Below are 19,942 nucleotides of genomic sequence, written 5' to 3' on the forward strand. Positions count from 1 at the left end.
TGCCTTGAAACTCCAAGTGGAATACAGTTAATAGTTTAATTTCACAGAGACCTCAATTTCTTATTGAGACTTATTGAGATTGATACAAAATATGTGTTTGTTGCATTGAATTTTATATATTGTGACTTCATTCTACTGACCTCTGCCACGCTGATCCATTTCTCCAGCAGTCGAGCTCTCTGCTGGCTCCGCAGTTTTGTCGGCCAGAGGCAGGATGCTAAAACAGCATTGGCCAACTTGTTGAACTGACGCACAGTGGCACGGACTGACCAACAAACTCCTTCCCTCCCCTTCTTGTCCCTCTGAGACCACAACGATCCGAGACAGTGGTACGGGACCAGACGGACAAAAAGCTCCTGAAAGAGGTGAGAATTACAACTATAACTAAGATCTGTAAAAACTGCTTACAAATCATTGATTAAACAACATAAACTGAACTCAGAGGTCATCCTATTTAAATTTCCTTATGAAAACATTTGAGATTCTGAGAGTGGGACACTTCTCTTTCTCTTACTTCTGCGTATTTTAATCAAACTGCTGTTTGAAAAAGTATCAATACAAAAAACAGGATTAAGACAATAAAAAGCAGATTGAACTCAAACTGAAAGCACACATGATTAGTAAATGTTTGAAACGATCACATAAGTCTCCAGGGACGTAAGGGGCAATCGTGGCTCAAGAGTTGGGTGTTCGTCTTGTAATCGGAAGGTTGCCGGTTTGAGCCCCGGCTCGGACAGTCTTGGTCGTTGTGTCCTTGGGCAAGACACTTTACCTACCACCTACTGGTGTTGGCCAGAAGGGCCGATGGCGCGATATGGCAGCCTCGCTTCTGTCAGTCTGCCCCAGGGCAGCTGTGGCTACAACTGTAGCTTGCCTCCACCAGTGTGTGAATGGGTGGATGACTGGGTGTATAAAGCGCTTTGGGGTCCCTAGGGGGGACTAGTAAAAGCTATACAAATACAGGCCATTTACCATTTAAGGAGTGCAGTGTTTTACATTTTGTCACCACAGGTCATTACTTAGAAAGTGTTCTGTCTTCAGGGTAAACTCACAGTCTCTATCATGGTGAGCTGCTCGGCAATCAGCGCTCCAGAGAATCCAAGGATGCTGGTAGGTTCAAACTTGGAGGCATCAGGAGGAGGGCTGGTGAAACTGGTTTGATCTGCAAATAGTGACACTGATCAAGTAAATGTGCATCAGATTGTTCAGAGCTGTGGTGACTATGGGAGAAATAAGCAGCTGAAATGGGGGTTGTGTAGCAAATTAGCACAAAACTGAAAGGAGTAATTGTTACTGTTTGTTTTAATTACTTTCTGAATCTTTGCTTTGGAATAGGTATGTCAGCATTGCTTCTGATTTAATAGTTGTTGAGATCTTTCACTGACAAACCAGATGGAAAAAGCAGTAACTAAAACCTTTAGTTTTCATAATAATGTTCAGGATATCTGGGAAAAATGATGTTATGTTCAGAGAAAATAATTTTAGGTGAAAATAGTCACAACAAATCCAGATTGTATATATTTCCATTCTTGCAGTCTCCATTTGATTTCAAGTGAGAAGAAATATATATTTCTTGATGACCTCACTGAACAAGGCCATAACACTGTCATTTAAATCCCAGTTAAAACACAGACCTTTATGGGTATCTGGGAGCAGGGCTTTCTCGCTGAGCTCCTCGGCTATCCTGAGGAAGCGAGCGCGGAGATCAGCAGCAGATGAGGAGTCATGAGGGAGGAGGGGAGCCAAGCGTAGCAAGCGAGAGGGGTCCCCCAAACTCTTAAAGTCTTCAGGATACTCTGACAGCCACGTGCTGAACACTGTACACACTGCTCTGTAGGGATAGAGACATGGAGATAAGGATGGGAGGAATTAAAGAAAAGAAAGGGGAACGACTCGAGAGGCTGGTGCAAGAACATAAACGAAATAACACATTTTCTGCCTTGCAACTGAAAAGACTAATCCTCAGATTTATTCTAGTGTTTGCTAAGATTGCATGTGATATGTGACCGGTCTGCCTGTGCTGGATGACGGAATGAGATTGGAATCGATTGGATATATTGATATTTTTCAACACATCTAAGAAGTTTCCAATAAATCACCTTCTTCAGGCGTTTAGACAAGAATAGCAGATTAGACATGAGCCTAGTGGACCCAAAGGGTCAAGATTTTAGTTTGAAGGACAAGTCTGCTTACAAGAAGTGGTACAAAAGTAAGTCTGCCAGTGGCACCGAGCACCTCTGCAAAGAAAGACGCCCCAGTTATCATGAAACTGGCTGGAATTCACCAGGCAGGCACTTACGAGACAGTCTTCAATGAACAAGCTTGACTGGAGCATATCTTATACAAGCTTTTTGGAAAATTCAAAACACTTTTGGATTTCAGTTCATTAGTGTATCCTTGTAAAACGGACATTTAGCAACAATTCTCAGATTTTACAGCTTGTTTTCCTTTACTTACTCTCTGCAGAAAGAGATTTATACCCCAGAAAAAGCTTTTAACTACTCTTTGTTTTGTGCTCACGCTGATTTTAATAGCAGCAGCTGTTGAAATGATGTGTAACATGAAAGTTTCTGTTTCAGTTTTTAAAAACACCCTGCCTGGTAAAAATAATATTCCCCTTAAAAAAAAGAATGAAAGAAAGAAGCAAAACCGTTCGCAGCAGTTGTTGTTATGGCATGAAGATACTAAAGTAACTCAAGCACTCGAAAAGATTTTGGTTAGCTATTCAAAAACTCACTTGTTAAAAGATTGTCTTATCTGACTTCTCTCGCTGTCCCCGGGTGGGTTCTCCAGCCTGTGAACAAAAAACGAAAAAATCATGGAGCAGAAAAAGAAAACCAGCTTGAAAGTATCATTCAGCTTCAGATAGCTGCATCTGCTGTATCATAAATAGCACTTCAGTTTTCCGGTGGTTTTATATATGACTTATTTTTCCAAAGATATTTTTTCGCAAAGGCTTTGGTGTTTACATTCCTGCTGATTCTCTCACTCTCTTTCCTGTTGCATCTCTGGAAAATTTTAGGTGTATCATATATAAACTTCCTTTATTTGGTGGAAGGAAATTCCACAAGCAGTTTTCTTATTTTGCTGAGTAATGTTTCTAAGAAGAAGAACTAAGCTGCAGTTATTTTAAATCAGCACACAGGTGCTTCCTGCTATGTGAAATGTCTTTAACTTTACAAGTATTTTAGAAATCCCTGTTTAAAAATGGCTTGAAGACGAATTGCAAAGCCACAATAACACCTGTGTATCTTGAGAAAACTAGGTGTATAGTTTTGAATCATAAGCAATGAACTGAACTTTATTCTTTAGCTTCTTATTTAGCAGTGGCTAATAGGAAATGAGGCTCACAGGCTGTGTTGATCTTGAAAAATCCTAACAACTAATCAATGGATTTCCATGACAAGACCTTCCAGGATGAATCTGAATGACTGTTAGCTTCCTGGCTTTGTTTTTAGTGTCATGTGTGTCAAAACTTTCCTTTTCCAGTAAAAATCTCTACAGGATGGATTGGTTTCTGTTTCTATTAGTATCCATGTATCCTGTCAACCAATCATATTTGTGTTGGCTTCTGCTCTATGCAAGGGAAAAGTCAATGTGGAGAATCTGAAAAGCTATGATGACTGAGCTTTTTATTTGGCTTTAAAAAGTTGTCAACAGTTAGTTAGCAGAAAACAAGCATCAGACAAACAGGAAGATATCTGTTACCTGGATATCCACCAGATAACAGATCTGGATAACAGCTCCATATTTATCTCTGGAGGGACTGTAATCAGTTTGGTAACACATGACTTTTCATCTGACACAATTGTCAGGTCAAAGTTAAACTCCAATATGTTTGTGTTTAGTAAAGGTTTAAAACTCTCTAAAACTAGGATACAGGTCAAACTTTTTTTTTTTGGAGAGGATGATTCATATATGTGTGCTAAAAGAAGAAACCTCCAGCAGAGAAACATATATGTTGTTATCAACAATAAGTATACAAAAACATCTATACCATGAAAATATACAACATGCAATTAAAAACATGTAACAGAACATGATGTTTTAACATATCTCCTCAATTTTTCAGTGTGATAAGAGTCAAAGCGTACTATGCCTCTATGTGGTCTAATGTAAAAAAAGTTTAATTTAATTTGTTTCTACAGTTTAACAAGTATGCCGTCGCTCTGGTTTCTTTGATCTTACTGCCTTTTAAATTCTTTTTCATTTTAATGATCACAGCTAAAAGTCTCCTACCTGTCACTGAGGATGTCCAGCACTCTCCCCGTGGTGGTGAAGGATCGATAGGTGGAGAGAAAGATGGTGATGAAGGAGGAGTCGCCCATACAAAATGAGTGGAGGAGGTGGAGCACCAACTTCTCTTCTGTGCCTGCTTTCACACACTGGGATTTGGAAACTGTGGACTGGAAGAAAATGGGAAAGAAATGAGATCAAAAGTGAGGAAAAAAGAAAGAAACAATGTTACTGCAACCCCCACAAACCTCTCATCTCAAATAGTTTACCCAGTCAGTCACATTAAACTTACCATTGGACTGTTGGGTCCACCATGGTGCTGCTTGACAGTAACTGTGTAGATCACCCCATCCTCCTCCTCCTCCACCACAGTGGGCTGTAGAGCAAAGACAGACAGTAAAGACACTGTTTATATGAAGATTGCTGCTTATGACTAATGCATACTTTGAAGTTTTTAAAATATATTTAATAATGAGTGGCAGAAATTGTTGTTAAACCATTAACTGAAATGAACAGACGTACATGATCAGACAGTTTAATTTTAAAAAAATGGAGATAAAATCTTTATGTTTATCTTATCTTTATGGTTATTGTGTTCCTTTATGCAACAACAACAACAGTGTGTGAAATCACACTTGTTTGAACCAGTGCAAGAAACAGTCCAAATTCATCAAGCTGCAAATTCAAACAAAGAATTTATTTTGTATTCCACTTTGGCTAATTTGCAACTCAGATGGGACATGAAACAATCCAGTTTAACCTCAGGGACAGTCCCTGACACAGTCACCCTACTTTATACTGGTACTAGCTCACAGGCTGTGAATCCCCATGCAATGTGAAACCCTTACCAAATCTAGAGGACAGTACCAGGTAGTCTTCATCGGAGAGGGCTCCGCCTGAGAAAGAGAGACACACAAGAGTCAAAACAAAATCACATGTCTTAGCTATTTTATTAGAGAATTAAAAAAAAAGACCAAACTGAGAGTAAAACACGTATAATCTACTTTGTTCTCCTTAAAATGATGAAGCACAACCCAAAATACACCAGGCTGCAAAGGTAATTCAACCCAGAATTGTTTTTAACCTAATTTGCAACTGTTGGGAAAAGTCACGCAGCGCTGCTTCTAAACATCTTTCCCTGGACTGGGACACATGCACAATAATGACAGGCTCATCTGAATAATCCAAAGTCTGTTGTGCCCCATACACTAAAGGTGTCTATATCAAATAGCATTAAAATGTTGAACCAAGAGTTTTTTCCAACCAACAGCGTGTCTGCCACAGAAAGACAGAAACATTCCTAATAGAAATAACAGAATAAGACAGCACTTGCAAACAAAAAACACTTGGCACCATTACTGCATACTTATTAATTACATATTGACACAAACAGCTCTTGGATAGTAGGATCCTGCAGCCATGTCATGTTGCAGACACTGCATGACTCACAGCACATTTTTAGAGAGAGAGGAGAAGAAGCCTGAGACATGCGGTGACACTTCAGAGACATTTTAATACTGTCAAAACAGCCGGAGAGATAAAAGGCAGATGGCCTTTGATTGCAAAGAGCTGTTTTAAATGCATGTGTGATTCTGCAGATTAAAAGAGTATTTCTATTTCATTTAACCTAACACAGCTGCTCAACTGCAACATTAGTTAATGCAAATACTTGCACTGGAGATTAAACATTTTGCAATAAAAGAAACACATCTGATTTTGGAAAACACTGCTCAAGTTTGAATGAGGGTTTCAATGAGGTGTTTTAGCTTTTCTATACAACATTTATCTCATAAGCTTTACAAATGGTTTTATGTAAGTAAAACTTTGAGATGATAAGTCATCCAACAGTACACAAAAAGCAAAGATTAAAGTCTAAAAATGAGTGCAGATGTAGCAATTCTAACTCACATCCAGCTGAATCTCTGACTGATCCTGTCCACATGCCAATAGTGTCCTTTAGTCAGACGCTGAACACATTGCACACAAACTCTTTGAATGTGTTTGTGAATGAGTGAATGAGAGGTAAATACTGCAAACTGATAAGATAAAAAAAAAAGGTCTGTTTTACCATGCAGCAGATTTTTTCTTTGCTTAGTCTCATTCATTATTTCACTAACAAAGTCATTATTCTCTAGACTAACTTGATTAAAGATGTATTAAATACCTGGGCCACTGACAATAAAATTCAAATAATTTCACAAAACATAGGCAGGTCACACTGATCATCGGTTTTTCAGTGAGTGCTTTTTATGTTTTTTATGCTACACATTTAGACTTTACCACTAACAACCTAATAAAACAGTAGTTCAGAAATTATCAGTAGCAGGGGCTGTGGATGATCATACTTACCATTATGCTTGAAGTACTATACTTAAATAATACTTTGAATTATGAAGTCATAATCAATATTTTACACAGAATTGGTCATTTTGCTTGAAAAAAAAATGATTGCATTCCCTTTGCACTCCTTTTTAGTGCATAAATCTGATTTATATCTTTATAGTTTGAGTTAAAGATAGATGACTTAGCATGTGGTTTGATATAAGCATAAATAGGTGATGTAAACAAAGTTGTTTTTATTTTATTTTTATTGCTTTTTGATAGTGGACCTTTTCACAGCAAAGGAGCTGTCTGTGTATTTTAAAATGTCAGTTGGTTTTAACCTCATGCCGCATAATTTGTAAAGGGTTGGCCTGTTCTGTAGTTCACATTTGGATCAAAGCATTTAACTAATACACCGATAAATATCACTTTACCCTGACGCTTTCACAACTGTAACTTTTTCCACAATAAAAAATGCATGAGTAAAGCACTGAGTAAGTCTTACTGGGTGTCTGCTGAAATCTCCAAACCTATTAGAAAGCGTATATTCATCATGAGTCAACAGGCAAAGGCAAAGGAAACACCTTGGAGACACACTCTGCTAACAAAAACAGCAAAACACGCCGGCCTCGAAAGCTCCTGTTTGTTAACCACACAAACAGAAACCTGACTTACATTTTCATTCATTTTTGCATGTCATCTCTTTCATATGCAAACTTTCAAAGTCACAGTATAAGCCAAGAATCATTCCCAGGATGGTATAGATGGCTTGTATTCCCTTCATTAAACCAGCAGTGTAATTATTTGTAATAAACCAATGCTCGCCTCTGTTTGCTTTTATCAAATTACCTTGCTTTAAAGTGACCAAAGGTCAGTGTTTCAAACAGGTACTCCTTCAATTCAAAAATGATCCTATAGCACTTCATTATATAACGTGCACTCATCAAACCTGTTATTCTACCCATTCTAACTCCGCTTACTTCCATGCAAATCTGCCTGCGATTATGTCTTTTCCCATGAAGTCAGGCTAAACACACACACGCACACAGACTGAAAAAAGAGACAAAATGGTCCCACAACTTACCTTTCCGTGGGCAAGTTCAGACAGGTAGGAATCCCTAAGCTTCCTGGAAATCTTCAGGATAAACGCAGAAATAGTGTTCTTATTTTCTCCATTGCTTCTCATCTGTTATTCACTCGTTTCTGATCAACTCCCCTGTCACAGTTGACCCATATCTGTATGTTTACCTCTTTACGTTTGCTTCTCAACCTTTTTTGCTCTCTATCACAAAGACACACCTGAAGCAGGACCTAAGCCCAACCCCCATCGGTCTACATCACCTAGACACACCCATTACACTTAAACACACACACACACTCCAAACACAGACAAGAATATGATGGTGTTCATAGGACGACACTGGATTTACACTGGGTCACTTTCCACCCATTCACACACATATAGCAGGCTATGTGAAAAGCCCCAACACAGCCACACTGTTCACACAAATAAATGCCTCATCAGTGCACACACACACACACACACACATACACACACACATTGACAAAGCCCTGAAGCCATTTCCAGAACAATGCCCCACTCTTTCAATCTCCTCTCCGTTCTCCTGCTCTCTTTCCCTTTGTAGATGACCTTCCTATGCAGATAAACCAGTCTGACTGCGTAGTCTGTTTAAAACAACACTGAGAAAAACAGAAATAACTGTGAAGGTTGCCATCTGTGGTAGGCAGCCTGCAGTTTGAGCAGCAAGAGGCCTGCAGTCCTGTAACAAGAGGTAATAAACGTTCAGACAGCGACTAAACCAGGAAGCAAGCTGTGTTTATTTAGGGGCTAATGGCATTGCAGAGTGAAGTCGTGCTACTGGAGACTTCAGCAGCGCTGTGTGTGTGAGATAGTTTGTTAGCATAGCAAACACCAATGATTGTATTATTTCTTGTGCACTTGCTGTCATAAAGACAGGCTGTAAACATTTAGCATTTCTCCTTATAAACTTCTTACGAGTAATATTACCAATAGCTGCTTTCTTATATATCCAGCAGACAGAGAGCAAAATAATCCTTAGAAATTATTTGGCATGACGTTTCTATTTGCGCCTCCACCTACTCCTGGAAAAAACGGCAGATAGACATATATATATATAGACATATACGTCCGTGTGAAGCACTTAGGGCAGTGACCTGCAAACTGCATTAGTGGCTCCCTTTATTTGTGGGTGGGGTCTTTCTGTGTGGCGCTTGCATGTTTTCCTGCCTTCGTGGGTTCTCTCTAGGTACTCTGGTTTCCTCCCAGAGTCCAAAGACATGTTGGGTTAATTAGAGCTACTTTAACTAGAGTAAATTAGAGGTCACCACAGCTGGTAACTCTGCATGTTTGATTTTGCAGCTTTTCATGCCAGATGCTCTTCCCAGTGCAACCCCAAAGGGATTTGTGTGTCACTTCCCAGAAACGACCCAAGGAGCTTTGTCTTGTTAACCGCGTACACCACTACACTATGCACATTAGGTTAACTGGTGATTCTGGCCGTAGGTGTCAGTGTGTGAGCATGAAAGGTCATCAAGGGTTCACCTGGACACAGACTGCTGACCTGTCCAGGGTCTACAGTGCACTACCTCTCACCCCACGACAGCTGGGATAGGTGCCAGTCGGACCTCATTCCTACCAACCAGCTACTGTCTTTACATCAACTCGTAAAAAACTGCATGAAAATATTTTTCTCTGTATTTAATTCTGCTAACACTGATAATGAGACAGGGTGTGATAATGTGTGATCACATGAAAACTAGATATGTTACTGTATATCCACGTGCTATATAACGAACAGCAGCTCAGTGATAAGAAACCTCTTTGAGAAAAAACAGCAGTTAAAACTAGTTTAACTTGTTCATACACAAAGATAGTATAATTACCCCCCAAAGGCAGAGTTACAACTGACTTATAAAAGAGGGAATGTGGTTTAAAATTGTCACTGATCCCTTGTGAAGTATAGCAGAGCGTTCTCACTCCCGAGGCGTAACATGTCGACGTTTTGTCACGTCCCGCGGCGTTCCTGAGGAACGCGAAAGGAGACCTTCGGCGTTCTTATGGTACGCGGCGGGTTATGGCTGGAATCCAGTGCAATGACGCTCCCGCGGTAGTAGACGTTCCAGCCCTGTATTCCAGCCCTAAACCTAACCTTATCCCTAGCCCTGACCACAACCTTATTCCTGACCTTAACCAGGACTTTAATGATGTTAAATAGCGTGTTTCTAAGCGATTTGAAGAAAAAGAGCGAACATGTGTAGGTTCAGTCCAGACGGTTCTCATATTTCCTCTTTTTCCGAGGTCGTCATTTAGGAACGTGGTGGGTAGCCGAAAACGTAATATGGTGACGATTTGTCACCTAGCGTAAAATGTTACGCTTTGGGAGTGAGAACGGGTTGAGTATAGTGATATTGTGGGCCTTTCTGATGCAAAGGAAACTAGCTTTTGCTCTGTTTCCTTGTTCCAGACATAGATGTTGTGTTGAGATTCTGCTAGGAGGTAAAAGTATATTCAGTGGAGCACCAGTCTTCTAAAACCACTCTGAATCTGGGTCAGATAAAATAGTCTTTTCTGTGGAGAAACCTCTCAGTAGATGTGTGTAATTTTGAGTTTAGCTGCCTCAAAGGCTGCTGTATAAGGATCATGATTATAGGCCACTGCGGTTGGGGGCATGTGTTGATTCCTAACATAAAAAGAGTACTGTGCAGCTGTTATCCATGGATCTCTAGTGATTTCATAAGCTTTAGAAACACACACAGGGTTGATTTTACCCATGTGATCCATTGTTGTTACCAAATGTCACCCTTTGTTTATGTTCTTTGTAAGATGGGATCTTCTCTTTGGGCACTGAGCTGTGCTTTTCTTAAAGTCCCTCCACCTCCTTGCCTACAGGAAGCACATAATAAGTGGAGACAAACACAGGAAGCAGGACGTGCTGCCGTGTTGTGAAGCTATTTTTCTTCCCTTCTCCATCAAAAGTTTAGGCTGCGTCACCTCCACAAGCTGAACAACTATGTCAGCTATTGGACAGAACCAGAAAAGCAACAGGGAGGAAATCGTCTCTCATTTTAACCCTACCTCCTTCCTCAAAAAACAGCAGTTTCAACCATTTCCCTTACATATATCCAATTAGTTCTGCCGAATACCTTTGACGTTAAACAAATACACTGTTGACGCCCACCATTTTCAATCCAGACAAGGCATTCCTGCAAACAGGGGGTCGTAAATATATCTTCTGAAGCTTTATTTAAAGATAACCATTGTTTTTTTTCTGTGTAGTTCAAAACCCCTACCCCTTCCTTCCTATCTTTCTGTTTGTCCCTCTTCTCACGCTTTCATCTATCTATCCCCTGGTGCCCGTTATCTACTGTGTTTCAAGTAAAACTCTGTAGCCGAAGTCCTATTCATCGTAAAGAGAAAAAAAAATTTATTACATGATTATAACTTTGTGATTAGAAAATGCTCGTGCTCATGCTTATATGTGGTCATCCATATGTGCTTGGGGCGCGTCTCATCATTAAATAATGTGTTAAAGTGCAACCATAACAGCTTGTACTCTTCTGGGAAGGTTTTCCACCATATTTTGGAAGCCAGCTGCAGAGATGTGTTTTTATTTATTCACAAGAGCAAGAAAGATGTTGGCCTCTAATGTTGGTTGATAAGACCCAGCTCATGTTCATCAGCAGTCTAGTTCATCCAAAACGTGCTGGGTAAGGTAGAGGTCAGGTCTTGTGCTGGCCAATCAGGTTCTCTCACACCAAAATAGGAAAATTATTTATGTGCAAACTTGAGGTTATATTAAAACAGGAAAGTGATTAAATAAAGTATTAAAGTCCAGACCAAACAGGCTCGTAACTTCACTGACAGGTTACCTGTTGTTGTTTGAAATGAATCTATGAGGTACAGTTTTGTTATGGGAAGTCATTCACACGAAAACAAAAATAGGGACAAATAAAGGGAGTTATTGCCTTGTTCCACTTCTTAAAGTAGTAAATAAGCTTGCGTCTCTTGTATTTCTACATCATGTTTTAAAATTACTCAACAGTACACTTGTAAACGAAATCTTGCAAATATCAGGTTGATGAAATGTTAAAAATGAAAGGATACATTTGAAATATACAACTGTTTAACACCAATATCTTGAACTGATCTGCTTGAACAGTAAAAACCAAAAGGCTCAAGAATGCAAAGAGCATTATCAACACGTGTGATCTGTAACCTGATACAGATAACCTGATAACAGGACTACTAGAGTACAGATATATTAGACCAAAACAAATGTGCCTCCCTCTCTTTATTTTTTTTACTTTTCAGTAAAAGAAAACTGTGCAAAACTAGTTTTAGCCAGTAATTATCATCTCTGTTCACTTGTGTTCACTTGACCACTCTGTGTGATTGCTTCAGGGTCCCTCACACAGAGCAGAGCAGCGGAGAGAAGACGCAAAAATGTTGCATAACACCAATGCTGCACTTGATCATTCAGCAAATTCACAACCTGACCAACAGGTGGCGTTATGTTATCTTTGTTATCTATAAAATAATCAGAAAACACAAATGTTCTTTCTACTACATCTTGGTAATAATGTGGAAACAAATGTTAAATGGCGTGTTACTACCACTAAATTTTTGAGCAATCAAAGTGATTTTTACAACAAGTCCAATTCATCCATTCCCACACAAGTTCATACTTGTGTGGGAATGGATCATCTAACATCTAACATTCATTGTGGGCAACTCAGGGTTCCGTATCTTAGCTGGACAGGAAGAGCTGGGGATCGATCTACTGACTTTCCAGTTGGTAGGTGACCTGCTCTACTATCAGAAATATCAAGTTATTACTGCTTAATTACCAAACTAATATGCAAGTAATTGTCTTGTGCTATATTAAAGATAAACCAATATTACTTAATTGTTATTTAGTTACTACCACAATGTGCATATATTACCATAGTACACTATTTATTACTAACAGGTTCCTATTATTACCACTATATTACTGTACGGTTACTAATTATTTAAGTTACTGAAGTATTTCTCAGCTATAACCAATGATCATACAATATAATTACTTGGATATTACTTTTGTAACTAAGTAGTAATAATTTGTCATTTCTATATTATTACCTTCTTGTTCCTACCTTATTATTCCCACTGTTACCACATTATTACCCAGATTCTTTTCTGCAACACCAACATAACAATTATCTTGTATAAAGTAAATGTAACATTTTGAAATTGTAACAGTTGCACATCCACAAATTTGAGTTTTACAATTGCTGCATGTAATAAGAAACTTAGCGATTTGTAGGGCTACACGTTAAAACAGAGCAGAGGAGTAGCAACATAGCAGTAGGCTTTCGCTCAGTGGATAATATGCATAATAATATGTTATTTTGTGCTGTTTGTTTTTCAGATGTACAGACTGAATGCTCAGGATTGAGCAATCAGCTGTGCTGGAAAAGTTGTCAAAACATAAAACAAAGCACTCCTGTTACTCTTCTACATTTTTACATTGCAGATAGTTTGCTACAATATGTTTGCTCGAAATGCCACAGGTTACTTTATGCATCTTGAATCACACATCCAAGTTTCCCTCATTAAAGAATGAACAAGAGGTCGTATTGGATTCCACTTGACAGCCTGTCCTTGGAGACAGCCTGTGATACTAGATACTGTTTACGGGGAGAGCAGGTGTACACTGCATCCACTGATCAGGCCACAGCATGCATTATTTAATGCGAGCTTCAGCAGACAACATGTGACACGAACAGAGAGGAAGTCTGGTCATTTGGAAAGCAAGTCAGTGTAACTTCTTTTTTTAGCTGCAGCATTTCTTGAGACTTGGTGAGAAGTAAACCAAAGAGCCCTGTGAAGCTGGGGCATGAAGCTTGGTCAGTATATTATTAGGAACCAGTACAACCGTTTTGTTTCCAACGTTGGTCTTAAGAAAGGCTAAAGTTCTGTACGTGTAAGAAGAATTCAAACAGTAGTCTTGCCTTCAGCTTAAATTAGCATTTGACCATGTGTGTGTAAGTCTGCTAATGCTCAGAAAACCTCACTATCAGATGATTAAACATTAACAAACGCAAAGTTCGTGGGAAATTTACCTGTGCCCTGAACATTTAACTTCCTAACCTAAAGTCAGTTTTACTCCCTTTTACAAAGTCAAATTGAGGAGTTTATGTAGCAAAACAAAAAACTTCATATAAACAGTGCAGAAACAATGTCTTTAAGTGCTTCTTTAAATATACAAAGCTTTATGTTCCCTGCCTTACTAACATGGGTAGTATGTTAGTAAGGCAGGGACACAAGTACAACTAAGGACCATCATTAGTTTTGCAGTAATTTGGTCATAAACCAAAGTGTTATTGACCTTTAAAACAACATTTTATTCTAATCGAGGCTACTTTTGGCCGCTCACTTGGGACAAGGGGTCACCGCAGGAGATATCACCGCATGTTTGATTTGGCAGAGTTTTACACCACATGCCCTTCCTACTTATAAGATGGCAGAAAAAGAAGCATCGGGGGAGGAGCAATAGTATTACAGCACATCCTGTGCAGGATGTAAATACATATGCAGCATAGCATGGCTGTCATTAAAAAAAATCACAGCAAGGAGAAAGAAGAGTAAATTGTAACAGTTCAATTAGTACGATTAGTACGATTTATTCTTCCTCAGTCTGTTAGTGTCTAAAATACATTTTAAGCATTTACTTCCTGCTGAGACACTGCAGTCAGGACAAAAGCATTGGACCGACATACAGATCGTTACTAACACGTTGCTAGCAATTCCACTAATGCCATTAGGCTGTTTTTTTTAAAAACTAGATAAAGAGATCTGTCGTGATGTTTTAATGTTATTGATTATTTTGCTCTGTTCTACCTGTTGTAAATGTCTTACACATCTGTTGATACTGGCTTATTTTTATGCAGTTTTTATACATAAAACTTAGACGTGCCTATAGCTGAAGTGAAGTGTTCAAGATTAAATTTCAATGCAAAATGAATTAAATGAGTTGTATAAGGGTTGCCACTACAAACACAATATTTTCTTAAATCCGTTTGCTAGCTGTTATCATGATTAACCATTAGCTCTATAACAAAAGTATTTTCATGTATTCTACTAGTTTGAATTTATTCACTTTATGGTAAATAGCAGTGTTTGTGTTGCCATGGTGCAATACACACGCGTTCATACATCTGTATCTTGGCTTTTCTGTCTGAGTCACAGTGGCTTTATTCCCTTAGGGCTGAAAAGCAGCCTACCGCATCTGCTGTTTATACAGTCCAAGGCAGCTCACGCGGTTTCTTGGGACAATGCTCTAAATGCTCCTAGCTGTGATGGCCAGTGAGGCCATGGCAAATGTCACAGTCTCCTAATCCCCTCTCAGCTCTGTGAGATCTATTTATTGTGTCAACATCAGAAAACCTACTAAAGCATATGACTGTCAATACTCAAATACCATCAACACAGTCCCACAGAACAAAGCTCTGGGATATGTCACAAGTTCATCTGACTCTTTTCCACAGCAAAGATGTACAATGTAATTGATGTTTTCCAATACACACTATGCAGTTTTCCCACTTTGGACCAAACCAATCTGCTGAGAACAGTTCCACTGTGCCAACATTGGCTGCAGTTCACCCAGAGGGCAGGTGATAGTGTCAGGGAAAAAAGCCTCTTTCCACAAACACACAACAGTTTATATGCTAAACACTGCTACTTGTTTTCTTTGAAACCAAATTTTGCCAAAAAATACTAGTATTCTGGCAATACAAGATAATTTATCCATAAATGAGTTGCACTGTGTGTGAATGATTATCTGTCTCTATGTCCCCGTGGTAGACTGGTGGCCTGTCCAGCTGTACCACACCCCTCACCCCATGACAGCTGGGATATGCTCCAGAGCCTGTCTCCCTCAATGCTGACTTGGAAAAGGTTAAGAAAATGGATGGAATTAAAGAATTCTCCTCTTTATGACAAATTTCTAAATAGTTAGTCCTGCAGATTACACAAGAATAATAACTTAAAAAAGAAACCTACGTGCATATAAAAGAAGGACCTGGTTGTGGTTTGAAATCGATTTCCTTCTAGTGGTCAGCGAATGTTGTCAAGTGGCTTGTGGTTCTGTGGCAATACTAATACTTACAGAGAGGTAAATTAATACAGTAATAAACCTTTATAAAATCTAAGAATCAAACAACATCTGTTGTTTTGTTCATGCACTAATTGAAAACAGGTAAAAAAAAAAACCAACATTTTAGCCCATAACTGTTACAATTATGGGCGAGAGCTAGAAAGGCCCACTTTATTCTGTACTATTTTGTGACTATCCTCTATTTAACCAAAAGTCCGAAAGTAGCAATTTTCTATGAAAAATCATGGGAGCTGTTGTTTTCACAGTCATTTCAGATCAGGGTTGGACTGGGACAAAAAACCCACACTGATCACTGTATCTATATATATGTGTATAATGCATATACATGAAACACCATTAGCTTGCACGGCACTAAATGCTATATTATTATGAATCAGCTATCCATTTAGCGAGTTTATGATATTCAGTAAATGTAGTTGTAGCTGGCGCCTTTTTCAATGGTCAGAACACATTGTGAACTTGTTCAAAGTTGTTGAAACATTATAAGATTACAACATAAGAAGCCATAGTAAAGATATCAGGTCAATGGCGAAACAGACAGGTAGCCAAGAAAAGTAAGATTATGTTGAAAAAACATATTTTTCTGTGATTGTTGGAAACGCCAATGTACGTTTATATTTTATTTCATTTTGTTTGATTTTAGATATTGAAGCAAGTTTTAATCAGTAGTTTGTTGGGTTACAATATTAAAAGCCACACTTTTGCTATTTGCAGTGGCTCATGGTAAAAGCACCCATTCATTTTACCTGAATCCTTAAATCTCTCGCTTCAAATTACTGTCCTCCATCTAGTTTCTTACCACAATAATTGTATCTTCCTCGTCTCTTCCTCACTTCTCCACAGCTGGTGCTAGAAGCAGTAGCCTCCTGTGACTTTGAGGTGTGGTTACTAGCTGTTACTAGATGCTGCTGGTACTACTGTTCATGGTCCAACAGCAGCAACAGCTAACATGTTGGTTAATTTGACAGATTTTTCTGCATTTATTATTAGTTTCTTTTTATTCTGTCAGCTTTTCAGTAGCACCTTCGACACTTCTTCCACACGAAATGTGAGTGCACAGCGAAGGTAGGGGAGGGGCCAGTCTTGTTAAGAGATTAGATTGGGCAATGCAGTGTCAGTAACACAAATGAAGGAATGGGCTGCTCCCATTGCTTGTGCTGCAATTGCGCAGTGGGCCACATCTGACTTGACTTAATCTCACACATTTCTTAAAGCCACAAACATACAACGTCTTTCTAATAAAATAGCAGGAAATAGCATTAGCTTACAGCATTAACTGCTGTAATATCCATTAGATGAATAAGCTATTCATTTAGCCAGTTACTACTATTAGCTAAATTTAGTTGTTGCTAGCGCCTTTATCGATGGTCAGAACACATTGTGAACATGTTGAAAGTTGTTGTAACATTTTCAGATTACAATACAAATAAGCCATAGTAACAATATGAGGTCGTTGGCGGGAGAGGTAACATTACACTGAATAAACTTACATATTTTTCTGTGATTGTTGGGAACACCAATATACAAATATAAAACACCCATCCATCCATTTTGAGGCAAAGTAAAAACCATTCACCTGCGAACTTTGCACTTCAGCGTCAGCGGCTCTCCTCCCTGAGTGGCCACTTATGGTTCCTCTGTCAGGTGATAAAGGTCGAAAGCCAATGAGGGGCACATTGTCTGATTCCACCCCTGGCAGGTTATAACCACCTGTACGTATGTTACGGGGTAGCATGGTGCCAGCTGCTGCAGATAAGAGACACATAAGAAATGTTTTAGATATTTCTTAAGAAGCTGTTGGAATGAATTAAGTACTCACATGTTCATTTCCTTATAACATAAAAGTATAAAATTACATTAGTATCAGACAGTGGTGCTAAAGCTGTGGCTAAGGCAATAAAAGTGGATCACATCAGGCCAGCAGCCAGAAACTAACTTAAATTTCTACAACTGACTCATTTAACATGTCCAAACTCATTATAGAAAAGCAATGTTTTCCTTTTAAGCACTACAAATCTGAAACAAACTGTCAGAAACACAGACACTCACTCCAACTTTCTAGGTTTAAGATCAAAGCTTAAAACTTGACTCTTTATTCCTGCACTGCACAGTACTTTTTTCTCAGAGCTTTTTTTTTTTATCTTGAATTCGATTTTTCTTCTCAAAAACTAACTTGTATTTTCTTTATTTTGATGCTTTTTAATGTCTTATCTTAGACAGTTACATAACAAATGTGAGAAGTCTAAATGTTTCTATTTTCCAGTTAGATTCTTAATAATTAGTTTGTTTCATAAAATGAGGAAAGGCTGTAACAGTGTACATGTGTGACCACTGGGCAGCTGGATTTTGTACTTAAGGTTTGAAGAAGTAATCATCAGTCATTTCCAGTAAATAAACTAACTGTAACTTTATGACGTATAGCCACGCTCGTCATATGTGCCTTGTTCCATCACCTGTGAATACTTTCACATGTTCGAGCTCCACATTGGACAAACTATCAGTTCTAGCTTTAAAAACTTTAAGACAGCCTTTAAACTGCATTTTAAACAAAAGCAACACTCTAAATGGTATCCTGGAGTTGATTTGCTTAACACACTGACTGTGCCCTACAGCAGGTCTGGATTTGCATAGCAACCCCTCCTTCCATTTCCCTTTCCCCTCTTTGGTATTTAGATTGCCCTGAAGATAAACATCAAGTAAACACTGTTACAGGAAAAGAGGTGTGGAGCGAGACAGTTGGCGGGTATAGGAGTGATATGAGGGTGATGGAAATGTCAACCACAGACACATAAACAGTTATGTTAACCTGAAGAATTTTTATTAAAAAACATGCTAAGGTGCTCAGTTGTGCAGTTTGGCATATTAATAAATGTTGCGTGCCTCACAGTTTCTTCTTACTTTTACCTGGAGCAAATGATACAGAATGGCTGTGATGTGACCAGCAACAGAACAGCAGAGTCTGCCCTGCTAGCATGTTCAGATGACCTTTGAGCAAGGCACATGACCCATCTGATCAGAAAGAGCACGTAAAAAGTGTGTGGTCTAAAAATGCATTAATGGCACTCCCTTGTTTCCACTCATTTTGTATTGGTTCTTCACAATTTGTGTAACCCTAAACTTTCTCTTGCATAATGCTCTGTCTTTACTGCGGGTTTGTGATGGTTCATTATATTCTTGCTCAAGAAAGCAAGTTTGTACCAGGAGAGGAAAGGGGAGCAGGCCTGCAGGGGAAACAAAGCATTACCAGTGCAGCATATGATCTCGCTGACCAACGGTTATGCAGAAGTCTGAAAGGCTGCTATTCACTGGCCTGACCAAAGCAAACAGCCACATATGACTGAGGTGTACACACATATAACGCAGTAACTAGGCTACAGTAAGTCACACCCCATAGTGCCTATTTTCTGTTTAATAAATGTAGCCGTGGGGTGGTGCTACAGCAATGTACAGTCCTAATGACAGCTTCAGTCTCGATGTGGGCTGGAAGACGAGAATGGAGCTTGAAACTGTGAGGGCTGTAAAAGTTTGACGCGTGTATTTAAACACAGCAGAGTGACAGATGATGACATTTGCTTCCTGCTGCGAATCACTCAGGGACACGAAGGCCGTAAAAATTAAGAGCTAGGCTATAAAAATTAAGCAAATAGAGGAAGATAAATGAAGGAAGCTACAATTCAACTTACTGATAGCGAAGTCTCATTCGCAGGATGTGCGCTATGCAACCGCGGTCAGCTCGATCCAGACTGCATTGGATGACCGCCGGGGCAACTGGATCGGTGGCCAGCTCAGCTGAGGAGAGTCGCACCCATCTGTACCACCGTCACCGCCGACAACGACGAGGGAGTCTCCATCCTCCGCCTCGCCCCCCCACCCTCTCTCGCCCCTCTATCGGTCTCTCCACACTGTTCGTCTGTCCAGCTTTCAGCAGCTGATAGCGCACTTTGGTCTGTCTGCAAACTCCCTCCCTCCCTCCCCTCCCTCTCTCTCCGCCTCTCTCTTGCTCTAACGTCGCAGTTCCTGTACGTTGTGCATTCACTGCTTTGGCAACATACCCGTCTCTCCGGGCAGTTCCCACAGTGTGGATAGCGACACACCGCAACAGCCGTACGCGTCACCTCCGGGGAAATGTTACTTCAAGGACCAGCAGGCAGACAGCGTGACCGCGCACGAGCACGTGTACGCAC

At 39.5% G+C, this 19,942-nt stretch overlaps 1 protein-coding gene across 2 annotated transcripts in view; it reads right to left on the reverse strand.

The window, feature by feature from the left end:
* rgl2 (ral guanine nucleotide dissociation stimulator-like 2) overlaps positions 1-19,687 on the reverse strand; it is a 32,495-nt gene extending 12,808 nt beyond the window's left edge. The window contains exons 1-9 of one of the 2 annotated variants that reach the window (XM_004568554.3): positions 19,442-19,687; positions 17,335-17,504; positions 5,085-5,132; positions 4,529-4,612; positions 4,240-4,406; positions 2,738-2,794; positions 1,635-1,831; positions 1,053-1,162; positions 141-356 (exon numbers count right to left, since the gene is read on the reverse strand). In XM_004568554.3, coding sequence (XP_004568611.1) covers positions 141-356; positions 1,053-1,162; positions 1,635-1,831; positions 2,738-2,794; positions 4,240-4,406; positions 4,529-4,612; positions 5,085-5,132; positions 17,335-17,493 — 1,038 coding nt within the window. In that variant the 5' untranslated portion in view covers positions 17,494-17,504; positions 19,442-19,687. Of the gene's footprint in view, positions 1-140; positions 357-1,052; positions 1,163-1,634; positions 1,832-2,737; positions 2,795-4,239; positions 4,407-4,528; positions 4,613-5,084; positions 5,133-7,642; positions 7,847-17,334; positions 17,505-19,441 lie in introns of those variants that run through there. The other variant, XM_004568556.5, reaches the window with a different exon arrangement.
* Between the last annotated feature and the right edge of the window lie 255 nt (positions 19,688-19,942).

Source organism: Maylandia zebra, linkage group LG11, assembly GCF_041146795.1.
Source record: "Maylandia zebra isolate NMK-2024a linkage group LG11, Mzebra_GT3a, whole genome shotgun sequence".
Lineage (NCBI taxonomy): Eukaryota > Metazoa > Chordata > Actinopteri > Cichliformes > Cichlidae > Maylandia > Maylandia zebra.